The following is a 26,902-nucleotide window of genomic DNA, read 5'->3' on the forward strand; positions in this document are numbered from 1 at the left end:
ACGCAATCTACATTCTGTCACTGGTTTCATTCAGTCCTACATGATGAATTCTCTGTAGGCAAATATTGGGTCAGCTGTCCATGTTTAAAAATTTATCTGCTTCTAGATAAAGGAGTTCCAGAGATTCTGGGATTTAAGTGCTCTGGTACAGCCTGCCAGGCAAAGTCAATTCACAACAAAAGGCCAGAACTCATGAGTTAATTCCCTGAAGTATCAGAAAAGATTGCTGGCACGCTGTCATACACTGCTGGTGGGAATATAAAATGGTGCAGACACTTTGGAAAACACCTTGACAGTTCTTCTAAAAGAAGAATGTGAAGTTACCATTTGACCCGGCAATTCCACTCCTAGGTCTATACCCAAGAAAATTGAAAACATATGTCCACACAAAACCTTGCACATGAATGTTCATAGCAGTATTATTCATAATAATTAACAAGTAGAAACAACCCAATGTCCCTCGACTGATGAATTGAATAAGCAATGGAATATTAATCAGCTATAAAAAGCAATGAAAGGCTTCCCTGGTGTCACAGTGGTTAAGAATCTGCAGTGCAAGGGACACGGGTTCGAGCCCTGGTCGAGGAAGATCCCACATGCCGCGGAGCAGCTAAGCCTGTGCGCCACAACTACTGAGCCTGTGCTCTAGAGCCCTCGAGCCACAACTACTAAGCCCGTGTGCCACAACTACTGAAGCCCTCGCGCCTGGGCCCGTGCTCCACAACAAGAGAAGCCACTGCAATGAGAAGCCCATGCACAGCAACTAGAGAAAGCCCGCACAGCAACGAAAACCCAATGCAGCCAAAAATAAATAAATAAAAAATAAACATTTATTTTTTTAAGTCTTATATAGAAAGATTTCTCAGGGCTAGTCTAATATCTATTTGGATATCTTTCATTTCCTATGTTGTCTTAGTAACTGGACACCTTTTTTTTAAAATTAATTAATTTATTCATTTTTGGCTGGTTGGGTCTTTGTTGCTGTGCGCGGGCTTTCTCTAGTTGCTGCGAGTGGGGGCTGCTTTTCGTTGTGGTGAGCGGGCTTCTCATTGCAGTGGCTTCTCTTGTTGCAGAGCACGGGCTCTAGGCACACGGGCTTCAGTAGTTGTGGTGCGTGGTCTCCGTAGCTGTGGCGCATGGGCTTAGTTGCTCCGCGGCAGGTGGGATCTTCCCGGACCAGGGCTCGAACCCGTGTCCCCTGCACTGGCAGGCGGATTCTTAGCCACTGCACCACTAGGGAAGTCCCAGACACCTTCTATTAACTAAAATGTATTGTTCTTTTTGGACACTTGTTTCTTTCTTCCTCCTTTTATTTTCCCAAGAGTTCTTGAAACCCTTGTTCTAAATGTATGTAAGTGATAACCAGTCTCTAGACTAGTCAAATTATGAGCTCCATTAAATGTGAGAGGCTTTACTATCTAGTCAATTTCCTTGTGGATAGGCAAAGGTAGTTTATAAAAAGAAATTGTACTCTCCCTTTGTTAATATAGCACAGCTCTTTTGCTTGGGGGGAAGGGGCCGAGAAACAACCAAAGATTTTATGATTTGATCTCTTTAAGCCTATTTTGATATTTCTCTTGCTTTACTAGGTTGACTATGGGCAGCAAAAAGAAACTTTCTTAACCCTTTCTCTTATCCCTAGACTGCTTCTCATTCCTATAATACCACATCTGGCTTCCCTTCCTGGGTCTCTGGCATCCTTCAGCTGTCATGTAACCTCTCCAGTCTCTCTCCTCAAGGACACCCAGTCCTGTGGGCCCACACTGCCTCTTAAGCTCTTCCCTGGGACGGAAAGGCATCCCAGGCCACCCTGGTGGGAGAGAATCTGTTGCATAGAACTGCCTCTTTAACATTTGTGTATTATCTGTAAGAGCTGAGGCGGGTGTTAAGAGATGGGGGTGGCCAGCATGTCCCGGTCCTTCCCTAGCGGGTGGCCTTGCTGCTTTACAGAGCAGCTGGACAAGTTAGGAAGTGATATCTACTGAGACCACAAAGGGCCCTAACAACACAGACAGTCAGACAGACAAACGGGAGTCAGAAGCTCTGAAGCGTGTGTAATTGTCCACCACGCTGTGATGGGAAATTAGTGCGCAGCGCCCCCTTGTGGGATTCTGATGCAACCACAGGCAGTAGATGGCCGTATATGGAACTTCGCACTAAGGGGCCACATCCCAGAAGGCATCACTGGCCTGCGTCCCTCCGTTCAGTTCCTGCCGCTGATATTGGCGCGATGTCTGTGTATGGCAACTCTCCCCCTGGTCACATGTGGCATTGCCTCCCAGGGCACATGCAGGAATTCTGTGGACTCAAGCATCAGCCACATACCAACCAGAATCTCCTCCCCCCCCCCCCCCCCCCCCCGCCTTTTTTGGCCTCACCGCGCGGCATATGGCACTTCCCCGACCAGGCATTGAACACTTGCCCCCCGCAGTGGAAGCGCAAGTCTTAAACACTGGACCATGGGGGAAGTCCTTCTGACCATTTTCCTCTCATGCCCCTGCTTCATCTTTCCCAGGGCTCCGGCTGCTCCCCTTTTTGACTCTCAACACCAATGGGCTAATTACACACACACACACACACTCTCTCTCTCTCTCTCTCTCTCTCTCTCTCTCTGTGGCAGGTCTCCCGACTCCTCAGAAATCATACACACATAGGTTTAGGGTGGGATGATGGGGAAGAGGGAGAGGGGATGTTTCCTGCTTCCTCACACTCCAGGATCAGCTCTCTCACCCGCCCTAGTCGTGGAAGCCAGTCCCACATTCTAGATTTCTACCAAACATCTCCACTTGCTTGTCTCATCACTTCAGTTTCAAAGCAAAGCTGAAAGTCATCATGGTTACCACCAAGCAGTTCTTCCTCTCTGTCAACCTCTTGTCACCCAGACTCAGAAACTGGAGTAATTTCACTGATTCAAATGCAGACATACTCCATTCATCAGGGGAGAGAAATTTCTGGAAACTGGAGCACCAGCCAAATTAGCATTATCTGGGTTCTATTATAGCCCAGTCCTCTTGGATGTGCTTTCTGGGCGTCTTAACTTCTTACCTAAAACTCCTTGCCGTTAGGAGCTAACGTCCTCATTTTCTCTGTGTGCTTTATAGTAGCTCCAGACGTGGATTTGTCTGGGCTTGGAAATGGACTCCCCCACCCCCAATACAAACCCAATTTACCACCAAGAGTTTCAGAAAGATTTCCATTTTAGCATCCTGGGAAAACTTAAGCCGTTACAATAAAATCATGTTCAGTTTTTAAAAAATAAGTTTACTAAAAATCAAAAGACCACCCACTAGAAAATTAGATGTCGGCGGTAGGAGCCAACTCTATGGAGGAAAGAAAACAGATTGGCGTTGGCCCTTCAGACTGAGCCGTCGGTATGTGCTCAGCAGAGGGCGCTGTGAGTGGCTCAAGGCAGCTCTGTGGGGCGGGGCTACCTGTGGAGAATTTGGGCTGCCAAAAATAAATTGTAGCATAATTCAGGCTCTCTAACTCAAGGAGAGAAATTACATAAAGACAAATACGAAGAGTCACTCTTTAGACAGCAGCCAGAGTCTAAGGTGAAAACCTAAATGAGTATTTGGGTTGTATTTATAGATCATGTTGTATGGGAAAAGACCATTTTTAAAATATTAGAATCATATTTCACTTACCCTAAGAGAGGATACTAGAAGAGAACTTGATTGTAGGAATAGAAGGTTGGGATCTCAGTTAGCTCCTCATCTCATATATGATCAGATGAACAGAATCACTGGAAATACACTCCCTCCCTTCCTCTTTGCCTCTCTCTTTTCTATTCAACACACAGGTGAATTTGTCAATGTCTATGCATACATTAGACAACTCCCTCAGTAATTCCAAATTGTGTGAGAAGCAGAGGTCCCCACAGAGCATTAAAAGGGCACATAGAGAAAGACATTAAGTCCATGCAAGCAAGAGCTCAAGTCTTCAGGAAGGATGTCTGACCTTGGCATTGAAGAATGGATAACATTTAGAGAGGAAGAGAGGTGGGGAGGGCAGTAAAACTAGAAGAGAATCTGGTCTCCACTCAACAGCCAGGATGTGTGACCATCCTCAAGGAGAAGGCCAGTGCATAGGCCTCAGGAATACAGAATCTAAGCACTAAAGATCTTTAGAGGTCTTCTGAGGACAGCTTCCCCTGCCCATTTTCCTTAAGAGTCTCTTCTATGATATCCCTCGGTGTGGGAGGGAACCCACGGGGTACGGGCAAGAGCAGGCTTTGATTCACCAGAGTGACTACGAACAAGAATTAAGCCTCCGTTTCCTCAGGGGCAAAAAGGGGACATTGACTTCCCTAGTACATAGGATTGCTATGAAGGCCAAATGGTTAGGATCACAGAGTTTGGAGCTACATGGGGCTAGCTGTGAGGATCCTACATAGGTAATTACCTTAATTTCACGGAGCCTCAGATCCTCTTCAGTAAAATGGTTGTAATAATATCTACCTGGTATAGTTGATATGAGGATTAACTAAACTAACAGATATATAAAATGCTTAGCCAAAGCATGGCTTCTAGTAAATATTAGTTATAATGGCTGAGAAAATGATACAGAAATAAATAAATGAGATTTCGTCGTCTGAAAACACATATGATTTGTTCCAAAAGAGTTGTTTGGGGAGATTGGCTAAATCGTGCAAACAAATGCAACAAAAGTCACGGGGGCACTTGAACCGGCAAATTCCTTCATCTGCCGCGCCTGCAATCAGGCAAGCCCCGCCCCAGTCGCTGAAAGACCTCGCCCATCGGGTTTCCTCCCCGGCCCCGCCCCTCCTGCCTAGCTCCTGCTCCCCCCACCACAACGCGCCTGCGCAGGGTGGGCCGCCCGCGGAGGCAATGAGGGTTCTGGTACGCTGCTGCTGGGGGCCCCTGCCAGGCGGCGGCGGCAGCGGCGGCGGCGGCGGCGCGGGCAGGAGGCCGAGCCCTCAGTGGCGAACCCTGCTCGGCCTGAGCGGATCCTCTGGCGGGGAGGACGGCCGGGGCGCTCGAGTCCGCGAGAAGCCGCCTTGGCGGGTGCTCTTTTTCGGCACTGACCAGTTCGCCCGCGAAACGCTGCGGGCGCTGCAGGCCGCCAGGTACAGGGGCCAGGGACTGGGAGGCCCGGGTGTCGAGGACGCGGCTGGGGAGCCACTGCGGCCGGCCTCGAGGGTTTGGACTCCTAGTCGGGGAAAGCAGCTGCGCCGGAGGGGTGTGGGCCCAGATCTCGGCGTCTCCGGGCTCCCGGAAGGTGCTCGGTCAGCCCTTGGGCGCCCGCCTGGTCCCGTCCGGTCTACACGCCCGACTCTTTCCGCGCTCTGAGCGCCACCGGCCGCCCCGCGGTGCCAAGGCCGCGCTCATTGCTTTACCTGCATCACCTCCGTCCAGTCCCACCACCTCCCTGCCCGTTTAGCATGTAAACCGTAGCCCAGAGAGGTTAAGAGATTGCCCAGGGTCATCAGCTGAGCAGGTTGGTACTAAAACGGGCTCTGACTTCAAAGACCTCCCCTTTCCACTTCCTCCTACTCACCTGATTTGTATCACCTAATCCTTTGGGCTTCTTCCCAGGCACAGGCATCCATCCCTCTGCACACGCTTGCCTCACGCCTTCGCTCCCCATCGCCTCCCTGTATACAACCGGATCCAGTTTTCTGAGACTGAAATGAAGACATAGTACAAAAACGAACTGTTTTCCTATGAATAAATTTATAAATCAGAACTCTTAGGTATACATTTAGTATTTCTAAAATTTAACAAATTGTGTTTCCTGGACAAAAATAATTGAGATCCAGCCTGTCCTGAAAGTCCATGGTATGTGGTGGCTATGCCCATATATCCTGCTCTGTCTCCTTTCCCCAGCCTCCATTTTTTATTTCCCCACTCCGTTTTTTCCTGATGCACCCTCACACTCATTTCTGTCATCTCCCTCCATCAAGTCTTCTCTACAAATACTTCCCAGCAGACCCTGATGTTGACTCATTCATGAATCCCCTTGTATTTCCCCCTTCACACACTCCCCTCTGTAACACACCCTGAAACACTTCCTTCACACATGTTCCCTTTGCACACCTCCGTAATACACTCTCTACATGCTACTTTCCGTGTATGGCCTCCTGCATCTCTCACTGCATGTATCCTGACGCTTCTGCTGATGCTTCACTTGGCAGCTCCAGTACTTCTGCACTTTTTCTTTTGGGCCCTCCTGTCTATTCCTTTTCTCATAAATCCTCAACATTTATGATGATGTACCTGCATGATGCAGTCAGTACCTGCTAAATAAATAAATAAACAGCCCCAGGCACTGGAATACTTTGCAGCAGGTTAAAAAAATGAGGTAGTGCTACATATAATGTCATGGAATGATGCCCATGGTGTGTGTGTGTGTGTGTGTATATATATATATATATACACACACATATATGTATATATATATATTTTTTAAGTATTGTTTGAATAACGTGGTTATAGTAAAAAATTCAAAAGATATAAAATGGAAAGTCAGTCCCTTCCATCTCTTTCTCCCAGTCCCCAGTTCTCTTCAAAGATAGCCACTGTTTTCAGTTTCCTGTTCTAGAAATGTTTGATGCATATACAAGCAAGTGTATATTTAACCCATTTTTTAAAAAGACTCACATAATAGCATACATAGTGTTAAGAGAAAAAAACAAAATGCAGGACAGTATATATAATATTACAATTGTGTAAGATGTCTGTACTGTATATGTTTCTGCATGCACAGGAAATTTCTACAACCATAACAGTCCAAACAGTGGCCAGTAGCCACTTGTGGCTCTTTAAATTTAAAACAATTAAAATTAAATAAAAATAAAGCTTTAGTCTCTCAGTTGCACTAGTTTTAATCATTTACCCTTAAATGCTTTGTTAATTTAATCATAAAAATGCCTTAGAAATGCGTGAAGTAGTTTAGCTTTCCGACATTGTCTTAACACTGTCACATTTTCTTCTAATCTTTCCAATTTAGGGAAAACAAAGGGGAAGAGTTAATTGAAAACTTGGAGGTGGTCACAGTTCCCTCCCCATCACCAAAAAGACTGCCGGTGAAGCAATATGCTGTCCAATCTCAGCTTCCAGTGTATGAGTGGCCAGATGTGGGATCTGGAGAATATGATGTTGGAGTGGTAGCTTCATTTGGCCGGCTTTTGAGTGAGGCTCTTATTCTTAAATTTCCCTAGTAAGTTTTATTTGTAAGGAAAAACAGTGTAGAGACCTCGGTCTTTATATATGGATCTGGTATCTATAAAGTGCATTAACTTGAACTTAATTCTGCTTTCTTTAGTATTTTCTCTTAAAATAAAAGGTTTTATTAGTGGCATGAATTGTTAAAATGTGTGATACTCTTTATCACTATCTATGGGCTCTCACCCACCCTCATTTAAATTCCATATGTATGCTAATAACTCCCAGATGTGTCCCTCCAGTTCAGATCTCTCCCTGAACTCCAGGCCCCTGATACCCACTGCCTCCTCCGCAGCTCTGCTTGGATGTCTGATAGGCACCTTACATGTAAGATGTCCAAAACAACATTCCTGAACTTTCACCCCAAAACCTGCTCCTTCCCAAAATCTTCATCTCAGTACATGGTAACTCCATCCTTTAAGTTGCTCGGACCCAAAGCCTTGGCATTATTCTTAATTCCTTATCTCACACCACGCATCCAATCTATCAGGAAATCCTATTGGCTGTGCCTTTGAAATCTCTCTAGAATGTCTGATTCTCATCACTTCCTCTGCCACCACTCTTGGCTGTCATACTGCAGTAGCCTCCTAAGTGGTCTCCACTTTTGTCTTTGGCCCTCTCAGTCTTTTACCACCCAACACCAAAGTGATCCTTTTAAAACATAAGTCAGATCATGTCACTCTGCTCAAAATTCTCTGGTGGTTTTCCATCTTGCTCAGAATACAAGTCAAGTCCTTATATTGGCCTGTGAGGGCAGAATTTTTTTTTTTCTGTGTGGTTCACTGTTGCTTATATCCCCAGCACTTAGTGCCAGAACATGGATTGTGCTCAGTAAATATTTGTTGGAGGAATGAGACTGGGCTGAACAGTGGAATTTAGAATATATATATACACATATGCACTGTCAAGTGTATACTCATGCTGATGGAGACATTAAACTAATGACAGATGAGTAAATTATTAAAATTGCTCATTAATGGGTGAAAGGTGTATAGGGATAAACAGCAAAGGTGAATAAATCATTAGATGGGGATTTAAGAAGCTTGTTTTAGGAACTCTATATACAAACTAAGTGAAGTGAGGGTAATTATGTAACTAAGCTATACGTATAATTCACATCATCCATGAGATGCACGATTGGATTTGAGTGGTTTTTCTCATATAGTAAAAAACACATTTTTTGTCTTTAAAAACTCCCAGACATTGCGAGCTATGTCTCGAATTGCGAAGCTGGAACATCTTCAGAACAATGAATAGTTGTTCCTGCTCTTTTTTTAATTGAGTTTCATTGGTCTCTTATGGTAAGAAAGTTGAACTTAGCTCTGACTCCTGCTTCAGTTGGTATGAGACTAGATTTAACTGTTTTTCAACATTTCTGGGCAAGTTTAATGATGAAAAGTGCATATTAGTTTAGGTAGCAGTAAATTAAATGGTAAAAAGCCCACTTGCATACTAATTTCCTGCCTTTTCTGACTCAGTGGCATCTTGAATGTCCATCCCAGTTGCCTCCCGAGGTGGCGTGGTCCAGCCCCTATAATCCATACGGTCTTGCACGGAGACACAGTTGCTGGAGTAACGATTATGCAAATTAGACCTAAAAGGTAGAGCATATTTTCTTGAGACTTTTTGTGATGTTGAATGTTGATGTCAGTCTGCCTGGGGGGAAGTGGAGGTGGATGAGTGGGTACTAATCACTCTAATTTATTACTAATTTCTAACTCCTAATTTCTAATCAGGAGTTAGAAATTAGTAATAAATTAGAGTTTACTAGAGTACTAATTTCTCTAACTCCTGGGTTTCTTCCTGGTTTCTAACATAAACCACATGTGTTTTGGCATTTACACAGTGTCTCTTTAAACTTGTTAATTGAAATAAATTATTAACAACTGGATTTCTATAAACGATGTTGTGTAGATGAGAGATGGATTTTTGTATATTAGTTATGAATCTCTGTTCTGCTGGCTTTGGTTTCTATGGTCAAAAATTTTTTGGAACCTGAAGTAAGAATATGTTGTATACCAATGTGTTATATAATTGTCTTAAATGTTTAAGATTATACCTACAATCTAAGAAACAATTATTTTAAATTGTTTTAGGAGTGTATTATGCCTCTGCCTATTATCACCTAACGTCCCCATAGAAAAGAAAAATTCACAAGTTCACAAGACCAAGTCAATATCTGGGATTTGCTTTAACTTACTTCAAAAAAAAAAAAAAAGAGAGGAGGGGCAGATGAAACTAGAGTGGCGAAACTTTGGTAATTCTCAAATCTGGGAGATGTGTATATGGCGATTCCTTAGACTGTTCATTCTGTTTTTGGAATGTTTGTAACTTTTCATAATAAGCATTTTATTAAAGCTCATAGGTTAAAAATAGAGTTAACAGACCACAAAGTTAAGTATTTAAAACAAAATATATTTCTAATAAAAGCTGATGGCCAATATTTGCAGAGCTTGATATAAAATATTGAATATAAGACTTATGGGAATGCAAATACCCTTGCACCTACTTATAATCACTATTGATTATAATTCAGGCAAAATGCTTGTCCTTTGAGAAAGGAAATACAGGAAGGAATCATTGTAAATTCCTAGTTGTACTTCCTTGGAAAACATATCTTTGCTCCGTACTTTCATTATATAATTAGAGATTTTTTTCGTACTATTTACTACTAATGATAGAATTATTTGTAGTTGCAATTAAATCCCTGATATACAACCTTTTTTCCTTTGTGAAAAAATAAACCTAAAATCTAAATATAGGCCAGATTTTGCTCTCCCTTCTTTCTTTTTTTTTAATTTTATGGATTTTAATTTTTAAAATTTTAATAATTTAGTAAAATGACTGTATTAGAATTTAATTTTGTTAAGCTCAAGTATTGACTCCATAAATGACCAGAAAATGGTACTTAAGAATAAAGCAGATGAAAATGCAGAGAATGGTGAAAAGTTAATGCGCTTAAACTATCTAGTTGATAGACTAAAGTGATATTAGTAACATGCTAATGTTGCTCTCCCTTCTTTCAAACTTACATTTCTCCCTTGCCAATGGCTAATAGTCACATTCATGGCCACGGTCAAACTATCCTTGTGGGGGAATTTCCTGGCCTTCCAGTGGTTAGGACTCTGCACTTCCACTGCAGCGGGCCCAGGTTCGATCCCTGGTCAGGGAACTAAGATCCCATAAGCCGCACTGTGTGGCCTAAAAAAACAAAACAAAACCCACCTGAACAAACAAAAAAACTATCCTTGTGGTATATAAACATTCATGTAGACAAACATATTGATCTTAAGAAATAGTCAGTAATCATGTTATTATTTGCTTTTGATTTTTTGGTAGGTTTGATGTAGGCCCAATTCTCAAACAGGAAACGGTTCCTGTACCACCCAAGAGCACCACAAAGGATTTGGAAGCAGTGCTGTCAAGACTGGGTGCCAACATGGTACAGTTTTCCAATATCCCCCTGCTTGTTTCCTAAGTGGTTATGATGAAAAGAACAATTTTATGATGTGTGATTCTAAGCTTCTCTTTAAAAAGTGGTTTCTATTCCTGGCTTCCTAAAAATTAGCATGGCTTTTGTGATCTTATGTGAGTCTTTGAGAATTTACACAGAGTATGTACTTAATCAAAGCTTTTGAATGAAATATGTGATTTTATATGGTCTGTTACATTTCATGGTGAGGCTTTTAGACTATTCTTCCCATTTTCACTCTCCTTAGTCTCACAGATGTACCATTCACCCCTGTCGAACTGAACTAACATCATTTCCTAAGTAAGTCTCTGTTTTCCTCCCACTTCTGTGCCTGTGTTCCAGTCATTTGCATCTGTACCATTGGAATTCTGCTGACCCCCTAGCTGTGAATGAACTCTGAGAGTTTTTTTGGAGTCTGCATAAAATAGGGTGTGAATAAAGGCTTAATGACCCAATTAATGATTTTCATCTGAACTGAATTTTCTGTAGCGGAACCCCCCTCCACCCCACCCCCCGCTGTATAGATGATGCTTCCCATTCTAGGCACTCACCTCGGAAATGCTGTTATTATAGTGTCTGTCGTTTATTGAGCACTGGCTTGTGTGCCAAGACTGTTTTAGATACTTTCATAGACATTTTTTTTTTTACCTTCGCAAGAAACCTTTGAGGTAGCTATTGCTTTCAACTGTTTTATAGATAATGACATTGAAGGCCACAGACAAGTAAAATAACTTTTCCACAGTGACACAGCTAGCAGGTGGTAGAACTGGGATTTGAACCCAGAACTATGTGACTCCAGAGTACGAAGTCCCCCCTGCCTTCCTTCAGAGTGAGAGTGAGAGTGTGGATGGCCGAGCACCGGCTGTTCTGATAGCCAGTCGAGGCTCAGCATTCTCTGGAAGGAAATCAATGACCTGTACTCTACAGAGAGCAACATCTCCACTGAAACTCCACCAAGTAGATGGATCCTCACAGCTTAAGCCAATTTACTGCTTTACCCTGCCACACAGCTCTTAAAGCTGTAATTTCATGGTGCTGAATTGTAATGTATTTCTGCTTTCGTTCTTTTCATCCTGAATATATTACTCTCTTTTTTTTTAAGCTTATTTCAGTTTTGAAAACTTTGCCTGAAAGTTTGAACAATGGAAGGCAGCAGCCAGCCGAGGGGGTGACACATGGTAAGTGCAGATGGCAGAGACTCTTACATGTTTCCTAAGGTTTTGTTTGTTGTGATGGCATCTGAATACTGTGGCTTCCTCACTTGCAAGTTTCCCTTAATTTTGACTAAAGATTGAATGTCCACTTGCATGTCCTTTTCCAGAGAATGATTGGTAAGGGGTCTCTCTCCCTCTTCACATTTAGCCTTATGAAAGATAAGAACAATTTTCTCTATTCTTTATATTGAAAAGTACCAAACACAAAGGTAAGTTGAAAGACAGTGAATACCTGTTTAACCCAGAGTCAACAATTATTAATGTTTGGCCATATTTTCTTTATATATGTGTTTATGTAGCATATATATTTTAATTTTTGCTATACCATTTGGAAGTATGCATCATGACCTTTCATCCCTAAATATTTCAACATGCATCTCCTAGGAAAAATGAACAGTTCCCTAATAGCATCGAATAGCCAGTCCGTATTTAAATTTTCCTGACACTCTAAAAACATATTTTATAGCTGTATATTTTTTCAAACTAGGATCCAATTATAATTAGTTGTATGTCTCTTTAGTCTCATTAGAGTAATTCCTCCACTATTTTTTTCCCTCCATGTCATTAACTTTTTGAAGAGACCAGGCCAATTGTCTCTTTCCTTCCAGTGTTGTTTAATGTGTTTTTCTAGCCCTTAAAGTTCCTGTAAATCGGAAGTTCTAAAGGCTTGATGAGATTCGGGCTTAAAGTTTGTGGAAAGTATTTCATAGATGATATTGCGTTCCAGTGATATTTGTTTCAGTTTGTTTTTTAACCTTAAGGGTTGCTTTTTATTTTTATTTATGATGTAATTTTATTTCTTGACTATGTAAGACATTTACATGACTCAAAAGTTAAAACTGTTTAAAGGATCTACTCGGAGAAGCCCCGCCTCCGTCCCCTACAGTCTTAGGGAGTCATATCAATAAGCCATAATACCAGGTTGCATCTAGGCTAGTGAAGCTAAATTTGATCACTTGGTGGAGGTGGTGACCACCACCAGATCTTTCCAGTGTAAAGATGTGTTTCTCCCTTTGCAAATGGCAGGTAATCCCTGGGGTAATACTTTGGCACCATGCAAATATCCGGTTCCCCACTAGCCTTTCACGTAACAGTTTTAGCATGGATTGATGCTCCTTCCCTGAATGAATTATTTCAATGAAAATCAAAATGGTGATTTTCCAATTCCTTTTATATTTAATAGTTGGCATTGTTCTGTAAAGAAGAGCTTTTCCTTATTAATTGCGGATGAATTTTAATTCATCCTAAAATGGCAGGATAAATGCTTAATTCTTTCTCTAATTATCAATTTTTAAAATAGGGAGTTGGTGCCATAATCACCTTCAATTATGGTGGCGGGTGAGTTTTTTTAGTCATTTGACTTGTGGATTTTTATTTACTGTGTTTTATAGTTAATTACATTCATAATGCTTTGTGCTGCTCAAGTTGTCCCAAATTTAGCTAGAGGTAGCCTCTTAAAGTTGGCTCCTGAATCCTTTTGATATCCCTCCACCCCCAGCTAGTTTTTGAGCGCTTCCTTGTTTCTATCGCAAAATGTCCCAGGCTCACCTTGTAAATTCTCTGTCCCATGTTGGAATCAGCCACCTCTCCCTTGTTTATTTTAGTTGGGGGATAGTATTTAGAAACCGTCTAATACAATGATGTGTTCCAAAATGAAGTGTTAGTGGAGAAGGGTAGGCATTATATTTTTAAAAAATGTTTGAGTTCAGGGACTTCCCTGGCTGTCCAGTGGTTAAGACTTCACGTTCCAATGCAGGGGGTGCAGGTTCAATCCCTGGTTGGGGGATCCCACATGCCTCAGGGCCAAAAAAACAAAACATAAAACAGAAGCAGTATTGTAACAAATTCAGTAAAGCCTTTAAAAAAATATATTTGAGCTCATATTGTTTCTGATTCAAATTTTAAAGTACAGGGTTTTTCTGGTATTTTCTCTTACACAGAAAATCTTTTTAAAATCAATGCTGACCTGTTTTTTATTTGCTGTGCATAAAATAATTTCAAGATTACAACACCAATATCACTACAGAAAGTGTAACTACTAAGTGAGAGTTAAGATTTTTCTGCAGTTTTTTTTTTCCTGCAGTTTTTTAAAATATATTCTACGAAGGGTATATAGTCAGAGTACTATGTTCAAAACTTACTGGAGATAATTATTTTTTCCATGTGGTTTTGTTATCTAGTTTGATATATAGTTAAGTTCCTTTGTTTCAGTTTGTTTTTAATTTTCAGGGTTGCATTTTCCTCTTTACAACTAATTATTATTATTATTATTTTTTTTTGCGGCACGCGGGCCTCTCACTGTTGTGGCCTCTCCCGTTGAGGAGCACAGGCTCCGGACGCGCAGGCTCAGCAGCCATGGCTCACGGGCCCAGCCACTCCGCGGCATGTGGGATCTTCCTGGACCAGGGCTCGAACCCGTGTCCCCTGCATCAGCAGGCGGACTCTCAGCCACTGCGCCACCAGGAAAGCCCTGAAGAGCTTTTCATATGTTTAAGGACTATTTGCATTTCTTTTTTTCTGAGAAGGGTCTGTTATATCTTTTGCCCATTTTTCTATCTGGTTTTTGGTCTTTTTTGTCTCAGTTTTTAGGAGTACTTTGTGTAATAGATATAAATAAACCTATATAATAGTTACAAAGTACTCCTAAATATAATATAAATATATATAACACATATATATATAGTAATTACATATAAATATTTATATTTATTATAGATATATCTCTCATGGAATATATATAAACAGATATAAAGTACTGTGATATAAGTTGCAAATAACTTGTTTGTCATTTGTTTTTTGGCTTGATTTATGACATTTCTTTTTGTCTTACAAAAGTTTAATTTTTTGTAGTCACATTTATCATTCTTTAATTGCTTCTGGATTTTGAGTCATAGAAGAACTTTTTCTATTCCTAGGTTATAAAGAAGTTTACCCATGTTTTCTTCTAGTACTTTTATTTACTATGTATGTATGTGTATATCTTATATTATGGAAAATTTAAAACATACAAAAGTTGAGAAAATAATATAATGAATTCTCTTGTATCTGTCATTCAGTATCAGTAATTACCAATTTATGGTCACTGATCTGATATTCATTCTTGCTATTGGCTTTATCTTATAGCCCCTAAGATTTCTGCTGCTACCAGCTGTATAAAATGGGAGGAACAAACTTCAGAGCAAATATTCAGACTTCATCGTGCCATTGGAAATATAGTAAGTTGGAAGTCAAATTGCAGTTTTACCTAATTGTGTGTGTGAGTGTGTGTGTGTGTGTGTGTGTGTAATTTACTTTTGAAATATTTTAATTTAGGAATAAATCTCATAAAACCAAAGGATCCTGAAGTTCATTTATTTTTAAATAACTATTTTTTGGTTCTTTTGAACCTAGGAGCAGGACAGGAATAAAGACACAGTAGAGAATGGACTTGAGGACAAGGGGAGGGGGACGGGTAAGCTGGGACGAAGTGAGAGAGTAGCACTGACATATATACAACACCAAATGTAAAATAGATAGCTAGCGGGAAGCAGCTTCATGGCCCAGGGAGATCTGCTCTGTGCTTTGCGACCACTAGGAGGGGTGGGATAAGGAGGGTGGAGGGAGGCTCACGAGGGAGGGGATATGGGGATATATGTATACATACAGCTGATTCATTTTGTTATGCAGCAGAAACTAACACAACACTGTAAAGCAATTATACTCCAATAAAGATGTTAAAAAAAGAAACTACTTTTTTATTGGGATAAAATATATATAACATAAAATTTACCATTTAAACCATTTTTAAGTGTATACTTCAGTGGCATTAAGTACATTTACATTGTTATGCAACCATCACCAGTATCCATTTCCAGAACTTTTTCATCATCTCAAACTGAAACTCTATACCCATTAAATAACAACTCCTCATTCCCCCCGCCCCACAGTCCCTGGTAATCACTATTCTACTTCCTGTCTCTATGAATCTGCCTTTTATAGGTACCTCATATAAGTGGAATCATACAATATTTATCCTTCTGTGTCTGGCTTATCTCACCTAGCATAATGTTTTCAAGTTTCATTCATGTTGTACCATGTATCAGAATGTCATTCCTTTTTTAGTCTGAATAATATTCCATTGTATGTATATAGCACATTTTGTTTATGCATTTGTCTATCGATGGACATTTGGGTTGTTTCTACCTTTTAGCTAATGTGAATAATGCTTCATGAACTTGGGTGTACACATATCTGTTTGAGTCTCTGTTTCAGTTCTTTTGAATATATGACATTCATTTTTTAAATATTCTTTAAATTTCAAGTTTTAATAGGGGCCTTAGAATTCACAAAGTACTTTAAAATAGATATTTTGCCATCTCCCATAGCCAAATTTTATTATCCTGTTTCATAGATGAGGAGAATGAAAATGAAGTGACTAACTTCGGGTGCCCAGTCACTGAATAATGAACCTAAATCTTCTAACTCCTAGTCCAATGCTTTTACTAGTATGTCTTTCTGCCTTTGGCCCATTTTTTACAACTGAATTCTTAAATCCTTGATTTTTACATATGGCATATAAAATCTAGTTGTAATAACTTGTTAAAATATCTGAATTAAATTCTCAGTTCTTTGACAAATTTATTGGGTTTTTTTCCCTTCATTTTGATAGCATCTTATGTTGTTGGAACTCTGAGTCTACCAAGTGTGGGGTTTTTAATGGACCTCCTCTGTAGGTTAAAATGGAGAACTGCCATTGAATATCTGTAGCATGCCAGGTTCTTCGGTGAGGATTACAGCCTCCTGTTATGGGTATTATCCCATTTTACGTTAATGAAATTGAGGCTTAAAGAAGATACTCAGTGAATGGCTGTTGAATGTTGCTCAAGGTCACATTGCTAGTTAGTGAGAGTCAGGTTTTGAACCAGATCTGCCTGACGTCAAACCCTGTACTTTCCCCACTGTAAGAGAACGGCATAGGGCAAGGAACATTGACTTTAGAGCCAGACGGAGCAGGGTTCCATCTTCTCTCTGCTACTTCCTAGCTTTGTAGACTTGAGAAGGTTATTTAATCTCTGAGCTTTAGTTAGTTCATTTGAAAATTAGAATGATATAATGTATATAAAGCATCTAGTACAGTATCTGAGTAGGTACTCATTAAATGATATCTGCTCTTATTCATTCATTAAACAAAATATTTATTGAAAGCCTATTATATGTCAGGCATTGTTCTAGGTATTAGAGGTGATGTGAGAAGACAGAAACAAATAAATAAGAAAAATATCAGATGGTGTGATAAGCTCTTTGATGAAAATTAAAATAACGTGATAGATTAACTGGTGGCTATTTTAGACTGGTTATCTAAATGGGGACGGCCACTTTGAACTGACATTTAAGCTGAGGTCTGAAAGACAATAAGGAGCAAGTCATGCCAAGGTAAGGAAAAGACCATTCCAGGCAGAGGGAGCAGCTAGTACAAAAGTCAAGTAAGCTAAACCAGATAAAGATTTTACAAGAAAAGAAAACTACAAATCAATAGCCCCTATTAATATAGAGGCAAAAATCCTTAACAGAATTAGCAAAGTGAATCAAACAACATGTAGAAAAGGATTATACACTATGACCAAGTGGGATGTAGCCCAGGAATGTAAGGCTGGTTCAACATACAAAAATCAATCCACGTAATATACCATATTAATAAAGGACAAAAGCCACATAATTATCTCAGTAGGTGCAGAAACAGCATTTGAAAAATCCAGTACCTTTTCATGATAAAAATGTTCAACAAACTAAGAATAGATGGGAACTTCCTCAACCTGATGAAGAATATCTACAAAAAAATCCAAATCTAACATCATATTTGATGGCGAAAGATTGAAAGTGTTCCCTCTAAGATCAGGAACAAGACCAAGATGTCCACTCTCACCACTTCTATTCAACATTGTACTGGAGGTTATAGCCGGGGTGATTAGGCAAGAAAAAAGGAACAATGTAAAACTATATTTGCAGATGGTGTAATCTTATATATAGAAAATTATAAATAATTCCACCCCCCAAAACTAATAGGGCTAATAAACAGTAAAGAAGACCTAAGTAAATGGAAGGGCCTCTGTGTTTATGGATTCGAAGACTTAATATTGTTAAGACGGCACTATTCCCCAAATTGATCTACAGACTGAACACAATTCCTATAAAATTCCTAGTTGACTTCTTTGCAGAAATTGACAGGCTTATCCTAAAATTCATATGGAATCCCAAGAGGCCCAGAATAGACAGAAAATCTTGAAAAAGAAGAGCGAAGTTCCAATTTCAAAGTTCCTATGAAGTCAGGACGCATAGTTCCTGATTTCAAAATTTACTACAATGCTGCAGTAATCAAGGCAGTGTGATACTGACAGAGACACAAAGCTCAATGGGATAGAATTCAGAGTCCAGAAATAAACCCATACATTTATGATCACTTGATTTTTGATAAGGGTGCCAAGGCAATTTGATGGGGAAAGAATAATCTTTTTACCGCATGGTGCTTGGACAACTGGATATCCACAATCAGAAGAAATGGATTTGGACCCCTACCTCATACCACATATAAAAATGAACTCTAAATGGATCAGAAACCTAAATGTAAGAGCTGAAACTATGAAAACTCTTGGAAGAAGATATAGGGGCATATCTTCATGACCTTGAAGTAGGCAGTGGTTCTTAGATATAATGCCTGAAGCATAAGCAACGAACTAAAAATAGAGAAATTGGACTTCAAAATTTAAAACCATTGGGCTTCAAAGAACACTAACAAGAAAATGAAAAGACAACCTACATAATAAAAGAAGATATTTGCAAATCATATATCTGATGAGGGTCTAGTATCCAGAGTATATAAAGAACTTTTTTTTTTTTTTTTTGCGGTACGCGGGCCTCTCACTGTTGTGGCCTCTCCCGTTGTGGAGCACAGGCTCCGGACGCGCAGGCTCAGCGGCCATGGCTCATGGGCCCAGCCGCTCCACGGCATGTGGGATCTTCCTGGACCGGGATACGAACCCGTGTCCCCTGCGTCGGCAGGCGGACTCTCAACCACTGCGCCACCAGGGAAGCCCTATAAAGAACTTTTATAGCAAAAAGATAAATAACATGATTAGAAAATCAGGAAAGGATCTACATAGACACTTATCCTAAGAAAATATATAAATGGCCACTACGCATATGAAAAGATAATTTCATTAGTCATTAGGGAAATGCAAATCAAAACTATACTGAGATACCACTTCACACTCACTAGGATTACTGTAATTTTTAAAAAGACAATAACAAGCGTTGACAGGGACATGGAGAAATTTGGAACCCTCATTCATTGTTGGTAGAAATGTAAAATGGGGCAGCTGCTTTAGAAAACAGTTTGACAGTTCCCCAAAAAGTTAAACACTGCATAATAATTCTTATCTTCTGCAATTCACCTTTCCTCTCCACTGAGAAATTCTTGTGCTACAACAGAAGGAGTTCCTATCTTGGAGCCAGAAGGTGAAATTTGATTCCTAGAGTTGGCATGTATTAACCATGAGCTTCCGCTTTTCTCTCTCTAAAATGGGGTTAATGACCTGGTCCACAACTGTCAAGATCGAAGGAGATAAACTGTGAATTTAAATCCACGCCAACATATGATTTTGACAATAATGACAGTGGGCACAGAAATGACTGTTTTCTTACCATCACTTTCCTTTCTTCAGTGCTCTGATGATAAGGTGAAGATGAGCTTTACCTCAAGAACAAGAAGGGGATATTCTGATTTTATACCTATCATATTTATAGTTCTCAGTAAATATAGACATTTTTCAAACAGTAATTATGTTTCAGAAGTATTTTGAGTTCTTTGAAAGAAAAAAGTTGCACACATGAAAGTCATTTCATAACTTTTATTAGAAGCAGATGAAAGAAAAATAAGCAAATTATAGAAGAGGATATTTTACCAAAGTATGACATATATAAGGTTGTGAATACTTTTCTTCAAATTTACTTAATTCTGATTTCTTTAATTCTCTGATTAATCGTTCACATCTTTGAAATAACCTAACTGTTCTGAAAGTAAAATGTCCTCATTAGAGAATGTCATCAAAAGAGCACTGAGCTGAGAATGAGAAAGCATAGATTCTGATCCTTGGCTCTGCCACTAACTAGCTGTGTCACCTTGGGAAAACAGCTGCACTTCTCTGGGCCTCACTATCCTCGTCTATGAAATAGAGGAGTGAACTGCAGTCTGAAAATCTGTTTCTTTACTTCAGGAATTTGAGAGAACTTATTTCCTGGTGTGTGTTAATTTCTGTTAGCCTATTTAAATCAAAATGTAATAAAGGTAACATTTCACACTGAGGGGAAGGGTGAGATGGATTATTCAATAAATAGTGTTGGGACAGCTGGTCAGCCTTTAAAAGGGGGAACCCTCAAGTCTCACCTTTTCAAATCAAAATAAAATCTAGATGGATCAAGGATTTAAGTGTTTTCAAAAAATGAAACCACAAAGAACTGGGAAAAAGAACAGTTGAATAATTTTATAATATTTGATAAACGTGGATAGGCCTTTTTAAGCATGACATGAACCAATGAAGTCATGAGAGAAGAGTGATAAATATTACTCCATAAAATTAAAAAATTATGCATGGAAAAAAATTACCCAATATTTAAAGTCAACAAACTAGAAAAATATTCATAATACGTCTGAGAACTAAAGGGCTAATTTCCTAAAAATATAAAAGCCTTTCACAAATTAATAAGAAAGAGATGAATAACTCAGATTTTGTTGTTGTTGTTTTTGTTTTTTTTTTAATGGGCAAAGGGCATAAATAGGCCTAAGAAATAAATAAAATGTGCAGGTAGATATGGACTGCTCCTCAGCCTCACTAATAATAGACAGCAATAAACTGTCATTTTTCTTCTCTTATCAAGGCAGTTTAACAATAAAATGTTGATACTCTTTAACCCTGGTGGTCCACTTAAAAAACAACTATTCTCCAGAAATATAAAAGTCCTCAAAGATATATCTACCAGGCTATTTGTTATCACATTTAAAATTTTTCATAATTTTGTAATGTGTTATGAAATATCCATCATAAAGGCATTTGTTGCATAAATTATGGTACATTTTATAAAGTGGAATACTGTGCAGCAGATTAAAGAGTGAAATAGATAAGTGTGTACTGATGAAAATTTGTCCACAGCTTATGGTTAAGTAAAAAAAGTTCCTTGTCAAACAGTATGTTCTAGATTTTTGTGATAATTATATTTGTAGGAAAAATACAAGGATATACACATTGAACTATTAGCAGTGGTTACCTCTGGGGATGGGAGTACAGAATACTTTCACATTCTAATTTTTTTTTAATATAGTTGTTGTAATGCTTGCATTTTTTAAAATGAGCATGATTTTTAACTAGAAGTATTAATGAAGATATAAACATTGATTTTAAAATAGTGTTTAATTTTAAGATCTAATGAATCCTGGAGACTGATGTAGAGGGTCATGTTATGTTCTATTCCGTAAGGTTTAGAGACTGAGCTCCCAATTCCTCTGTAATTGGGAGAGAAGTCAGACCGGATTAACACAAAATAGTAGTTGAAAAGGGTTTCAGGGTTGAGTGTATTTATTTATCATCCTTCTTTCATCTTGTTTGCAGATTCCGTTGCAGACACTCTGGATGAATAGTACCATTAAACTCCTGGATGTGGTAGAAGTTAATAGTTCAGTCCTCACTGGTACTTATTTTTGAATAGCTGACATGGAAAATGTTTTCAGTATAGTCTATTTGAAAATGTGTCTGTTTTACCATAGGTCCCATTTACTAAAAATAAGGATTCTTTTAGCTTGTTTCAGTTCAATAATGGTAATACTTTACATTCATTTATAGTCTTATTCTTTACAGTGTCCATTCACGTGTATTTTCTCTTCTGATCATCGTAAGAACCTGAGAAGTAGGCAGATCAGTGTTACTATCCCATTTTAAGCTCTGTGATTCCCTATATTAAGGTTTTCAGGGAATGCAGAGTGCCTAGGTTGATTTCATTCTGGTGAATATCATAATGAAAATCTCTGGGCACCTCAGTGAGAATCTTAGGCCAGGGTGTAGCATTTCATGACCCTGGTCCATTCAGAGGCCCATCAGTGCCCTCCCATCCTGGTGGACTGAAGGAATGTGAGCCACAAAGGCAGAGAGTTCCCCAGAAATCTGGGAATTGGAACTTGTTTAGTCATGGATGGAAGGGCCAGCTTAGATCCTAAGTCTCCTGTATGTCTCTCCACTGGTAGCTAGTTATTTCCCCCAAATGGTCAAAACTTCTAGATTCAACATTTTAGATTGATCTCTGGGACACTGGGTAAAGGACTCATAGCTTCTTGTGTGTATGGAAAGCTTCCCTTTGGGTTCAAGATACACACAGAGCACCACAGCTCTATCGTAAGTTTTAGATTACAAAGTCAGGGCATCAGCAGATGTGTACCCTCCGATATTAGTACTGTCTTGCAGAATGTTTTTTGATTTTTAAGAAGCATCGTGAAGTTGCATAATTATTTATTCTCTCTCTCATATCCCTCTTTTCCCCTCCCCTGTCTTTAGATCCAAAATTAACAGGACAGGCTGTTATTCCAGGATCAGTAATATACCACAGACAGTCACAAATACTGCTGGTTTGTTGCAAGGTACATTTTCCTTTAGTTTCACATTATCACACTTGTTTTACTGAGTTTATAGTTGATATCATTTGTCATTTTGAGCTGAGACTTCACTCAACTGCCTGCCCATCAGATTGAGCCAATGGACAGTTTAATTTTCTTAAGAAATAGTAGAATCTCTAGTATAATTTTTTTCAAGAGATGAAGTTTTACCAAGGTGTTATTATTACTCAGACCATGAAAGAAGATTCAGTAACTTTAGTTCTTTCTCAAAAGAAACTTGTATATTCTCAGTAATCCAATTTAATTAACAAGTCATCTTGTTAATAGGACTATCACAAAAAAATAGTAATGTCAGAGTATCTCACTGAACTACAACAGTGCCTGTATCCTACTTGCTTCTACTGTTTAATGTGGCTAGAGAGGAGATTTCTTAACTATTTAAAATGACTTTGAAACCATTATCATTTTTAAGACAATGGCATTATCCTGAGAAGTGTTCCATGTTCCTTCCATTTCCTGAGTATTTTCCTTCATGTGGTATTTATGTGCAATGTTCCATGCTCAAGAAAGAGTATTTAAAATGTGTGATAGATTGATCTGACCTACACAAGACTGTAGATACAGAATGCCTACAGCAACCTCTCTTCAACTTATTCTGGAATAGCACTGGGTGCATATGTCTGGGTCTGTATACATCTATACTGCAAATCCACAGTTTGCTCTCATAGAAGAAGTGGGTTATCTCAACATGTGAGTTTGAGTCCCACCAGTTATGTCACCTTGGACAAATCACTCACACTCTCTGGGCATCAGTTTTCTCTTGTAAAATCAGTTTTCTCTGGGGATAATATTGGATCTGCCTACTTTTTAGAGTGCTTGTATTTTGACAACCAGTAACAATAAGATACATGGACATACTCTGAAAACTGTCAAGCACCACACAGATACAACGTACCTTTTTATTCTTCCCTGTCTATGTTTAAATAGATTTAAATAGGTCTATACATTTGTTATCACTCCTCGGTAATAAACTTTTAGAGTCAAAGAATCATATATGTTACTTAGTGCTATTTGTAGCCTGGCATTTAGTAAAGATTTGTTGGTTTATTTTTTTCATGATAAAAGTTTTATAAACTAAAATTTACCACCAGTTTTGCCAGCACCGCGTATTCACTATTTGTCTTTTGCCCTTTAGGATGGCTGGATTGGTGTTCGATCAGTGATGCTCAAGAAAACACTAACAGCTACTGATTTCTACAATGGATATTTACATCCCTGGTACCAAAAAAATTCCCTGGCTCAACCAAGCCAGTGCAGATTTCAGACTCTCAGACTTCCACTGAAGAAGAAGCAGGAAAAAAAAATTGTTGCTATGCAATAGTGCACCAAGTAGTTAGGAAGAAGATGGACAGGTACCTACTACATACTTGTAATTTGTTAAAAGCCTTATTTACAAGGAATTACCTTGACTTTCAGAGAAGATGACACTGTTGGAAGGAAAGATTATTGTCAAAAAGATGAATTACCTCACTTTCCACTTTTCATTTAACAGTAGTTAAAAACAGCTTTTTCTATTTCAATAACAAAAGAAACTTTAAATTAAATTTTTATTTATAATATCAGATTCATGGAGATTGTATCTTTCCCTAAGAGCAAGTACAACTAACTGTTATGTGTATATACTGAGGAGAGGTTCTTTTAAAAAGTGCATCTATTAAATTTTAAAAATCATGTGTCCCCATTGACTATGTTACCATTTCAGTAGTGTTTAATCTGCATTTTGGATTTTCAACAAGGAGTAAAGTCAGCTCTTTAAATTTAGCTACCATCTAGTTCTCACCAAGTCATAAACATTCATAATGTGTAATAATCTGTGTCACATTGATCTGTCCAATAAATTCAGATTTTACATCTAGATTTTCTTAACGTAGGAATACAGTAACATTCTTCAACGTATTTGTGCAGTAAAGGTTATTGAGCATCTGGTCTGTGCAAACTCATCTCCGTCTCCAGGAGAGTCAGGCCCTTCTGGAGGAGGAAGGAGGTGCAGTGGCCAGCTGTTGAATTTTTAAATATCTTTACATAATCAGCTTTTCCTGCCTAGATTCTATCAGTTAAAATCTTTCTGCAATCATTAATTCGTCCATTCAACAGCATTTATTGATAGCGTGATCAGATAATTGGTCATCTAAATTAGGACATGTTCATGAGTAAAAACAAGCAGGTTATATTAATTGTTTCTGGACAACAGGCATAAACAGGACTCTCCCAGGCAAACCAGGTTGTGTAAACATCCTATTTATTGAACACTTGCAGTGTACCCAGACTTTATGCTGATTGCTGGAGATTCAGAGATTAAATAATATTTGGTGTGTTCAATCTCCTGGGGAGGCAAGCATAAGCAAATATAATACTGTTATAAATGCCATAATGAAGGTATAGTGGAAGCAGTAAGTCACCCTCAAGGGAGTCATTGGAGGCTTCCCAGAGGAGGCAAAGCTGAATCTGAGGTTCCAAATGATGAGTTCATTATGCAGACTAAGCCCTGGAAGAAGATTCTAGCATGTGCAGAGGAACAGAGGCATACAAGAACACTATCCCGTAGGGGGTTGGTAACGTGGTTCTTAAACTGGGAACATGATTGCCTTTTATTATCATTCTTTAAACCATAAATTTGCTATGCACTCTTCCGCGTATGAGCTAGTTATACACTTCCGTAAGTGTATATGTAGATGGCTTGGAGAACGCTAATGGTGGATCGTGGAAGAGAAACAAATGGCATGTTAAACACAGGAAAAAAGAGCTGTGTTTTAAAGAAACCGGAAGAATTGATAGAAATGGAGTAGAACGATGGAGATGAGTCTGGAAGACCAGATCATGGAGGGCTTGAAGACCATGAGAATTTGGACCTTTGTCTTGTAGTGCAATAGACAATCAAGGAAGTGACACGACTACTGATTTGCATTTTGGTAAGTTAACTCTGGTGGTGGAGTGGAAGGTAGATTGGAGGTAAAACCTGGGGCAGGAAGATCTGTTGGGAGGTTAGAAACATGAAGATATGAACTATGGCAGCAGTTAATGGGGGTGGGGGAAATGGTTTAAAAGATTTTGCTGTGGGAGTAAGAACTTGAGTTATCAGTTGGTTATTATATTCTTATGGAGAGTTTTGGCTTCACCACTGATTAGCTCTTTGATCTCTAACAAGTTACTAAAAATCACTGAACTTTAGTTTCCTCATATGTGAAATGGGGCTGAAGATAAAAAAGAACACTCCCCAAATAGTTTTGAGAATCAATGACTGTGTGAAAGTGCCTTTTTGTTGTTGTTTTTCAGTTGATGTGTATTGAGCACTCGCTCCCCTCTCCAGGCACTAAGTTCACGTTATGGAATTCAGAGAGAACGAGAGTCAGTGTCGCCTGGGAGCTTACTGGTGATTTCTGCAGGGAATCTCGGGAGGTACCCACTCAGACATTGCCACGGGGAGTGGGGAACCTTAGTGAGGGCACAGATTTCTGCTATAAGTTCTCATTTCTTACTACATGGTGGTAAATGGTCTCAGGTCTGCCTCCCTGCATTCTTGGTGGAGCCTATCTGATTGTTTAGCCTATTACCATTGCCCTTGCTGGGCAGAATCTTTTTGCCAGACCACCCCTAGCCCTTGGCCAGACTGTGAGTCAAGGCCTACCCCAGTCCAGTGATGCCACCTGCATAAACAATTCAGCCTAATGCCAAGTAGGGGGCTGTGGGTGAGGCTGTGTGAGCTGGAAAGGGAAGCTGGTCATCATGATTGACGTGGTTGGTACACTTAGGACAACATGAAATACCGTTTATACGTATGAAATCTTGAGTCAGGAGTGCAAGGCCCATCTCATAGAGGGCAGTTTCCCATCCAGGGAGCCTCAAGCCCATCATGGGACTGGAAGACAAACACCAGGTTTAGAATGCCATCTCTATGTTAACAGCCAATTCTTTGAAAAATTAAATGGTGCACATCCCAGATAGGCCTCAGGAAATGAGATGACCCACTCTTTCAGGCCCCCTGTAGAGACCACAACCCAGTATGGCTGAGCAGTTTCTCATCTGAACCAGAATCACCTGGAGTACTTGTTTAAAATGTAGATTCCTGGGCCCTACTCCGGCGCTTGAATCAGAATCTCTGGATATGGGAATCTGCATTTGATCACACTCAACAAATAATTTGTATGTTAGAGTAGTAACAGCTTTAACTAGCAAGAGGTACACATGGGGCCACATGTTGGGCCTTAGGTCCGGGGTCCTCCCAGAAAGGATGGAACACAGCCTTTTCTGCACTCTGGCTGAAAGGATGGATTTGCAAACACATTGCCTCCTTGTGCAAGATGCTTCTATTTTGATTCTTGTCATTGCTGAAAAAACA

At 39.5% G+C, this 26,902-nt stretch overlaps 1 protein-coding gene across 3 annotated transcripts; it reads left to right on the top strand.

The window, feature by feature from the left end:
* Window positions 1-2,613: 2,613 nt before the first annotated feature.
* Window positions 2,614-25,936, top strand: MTFMT (mitochondrial methionyl-tRNA formyltransferase). Of its 3 annotated transcripts, XR_016392076.1 has the most exons (11): window positions 2,614-5,089; window positions 6,973-7,182; window positions 8,666-8,788; window positions 10,527-10,629; window positions 11,762-11,837; window positions 14,997-15,088; window positions 21,512-21,590; window positions 22,448-22,530; window positions 23,702-23,918; window positions 25,300-25,475; window positions 25,840-25,936. XR_016392076.1 is itself a non-coding variant. In XM_022579767.2 (9 exons), the coding sequence occupies exons 1-9, from the start codon at window positions 4,659-4,661 to the stop codon at window positions 23,885-23,887; spliced, it is 1,383 nt and encodes a 460-aa protein (XP_022435475.2). In that variant the 5' UTR covers window positions 2,614-4,658; the 3' UTR covers window positions 23,888-24,237. The 3 variants fall into 3 exon arrangements, 2 of the variants coding, with proteins under 2 accessions (XP_022435475.2, XP_089763234.1); XM_022579767.2 differs by lacking the exons at window positions 25,300-25,475; window positions 25,840-25,936 and having other exon boundaries at window positions 23,702-24,237; XM_089907108.1 differs by lacking the exons at window positions 6,973-7,182; window positions 25,300-25,475; window positions 25,840-25,936 and having other exon boundaries at window positions 23,702-24,237.
* The last annotated feature ends 966 nt before the right edge of the window (window positions 25,937-26,902 follow it).

This window comes from Delphinapterus leucas, chromosome 2, assembly GCF_059928025.1.
Source record: "Delphinapterus leucas isolate spDelLeu-1000000601 "Yukka" chromosome 2, BTC_Dleu_Yukka2, whole genome shotgun sequence".
NCBI classification, from domain to species: Eukaryota; Metazoa; Chordata; class Mammalia; order Artiodactyla; family Monodontidae; genus Delphinapterus; species Delphinapterus leucas.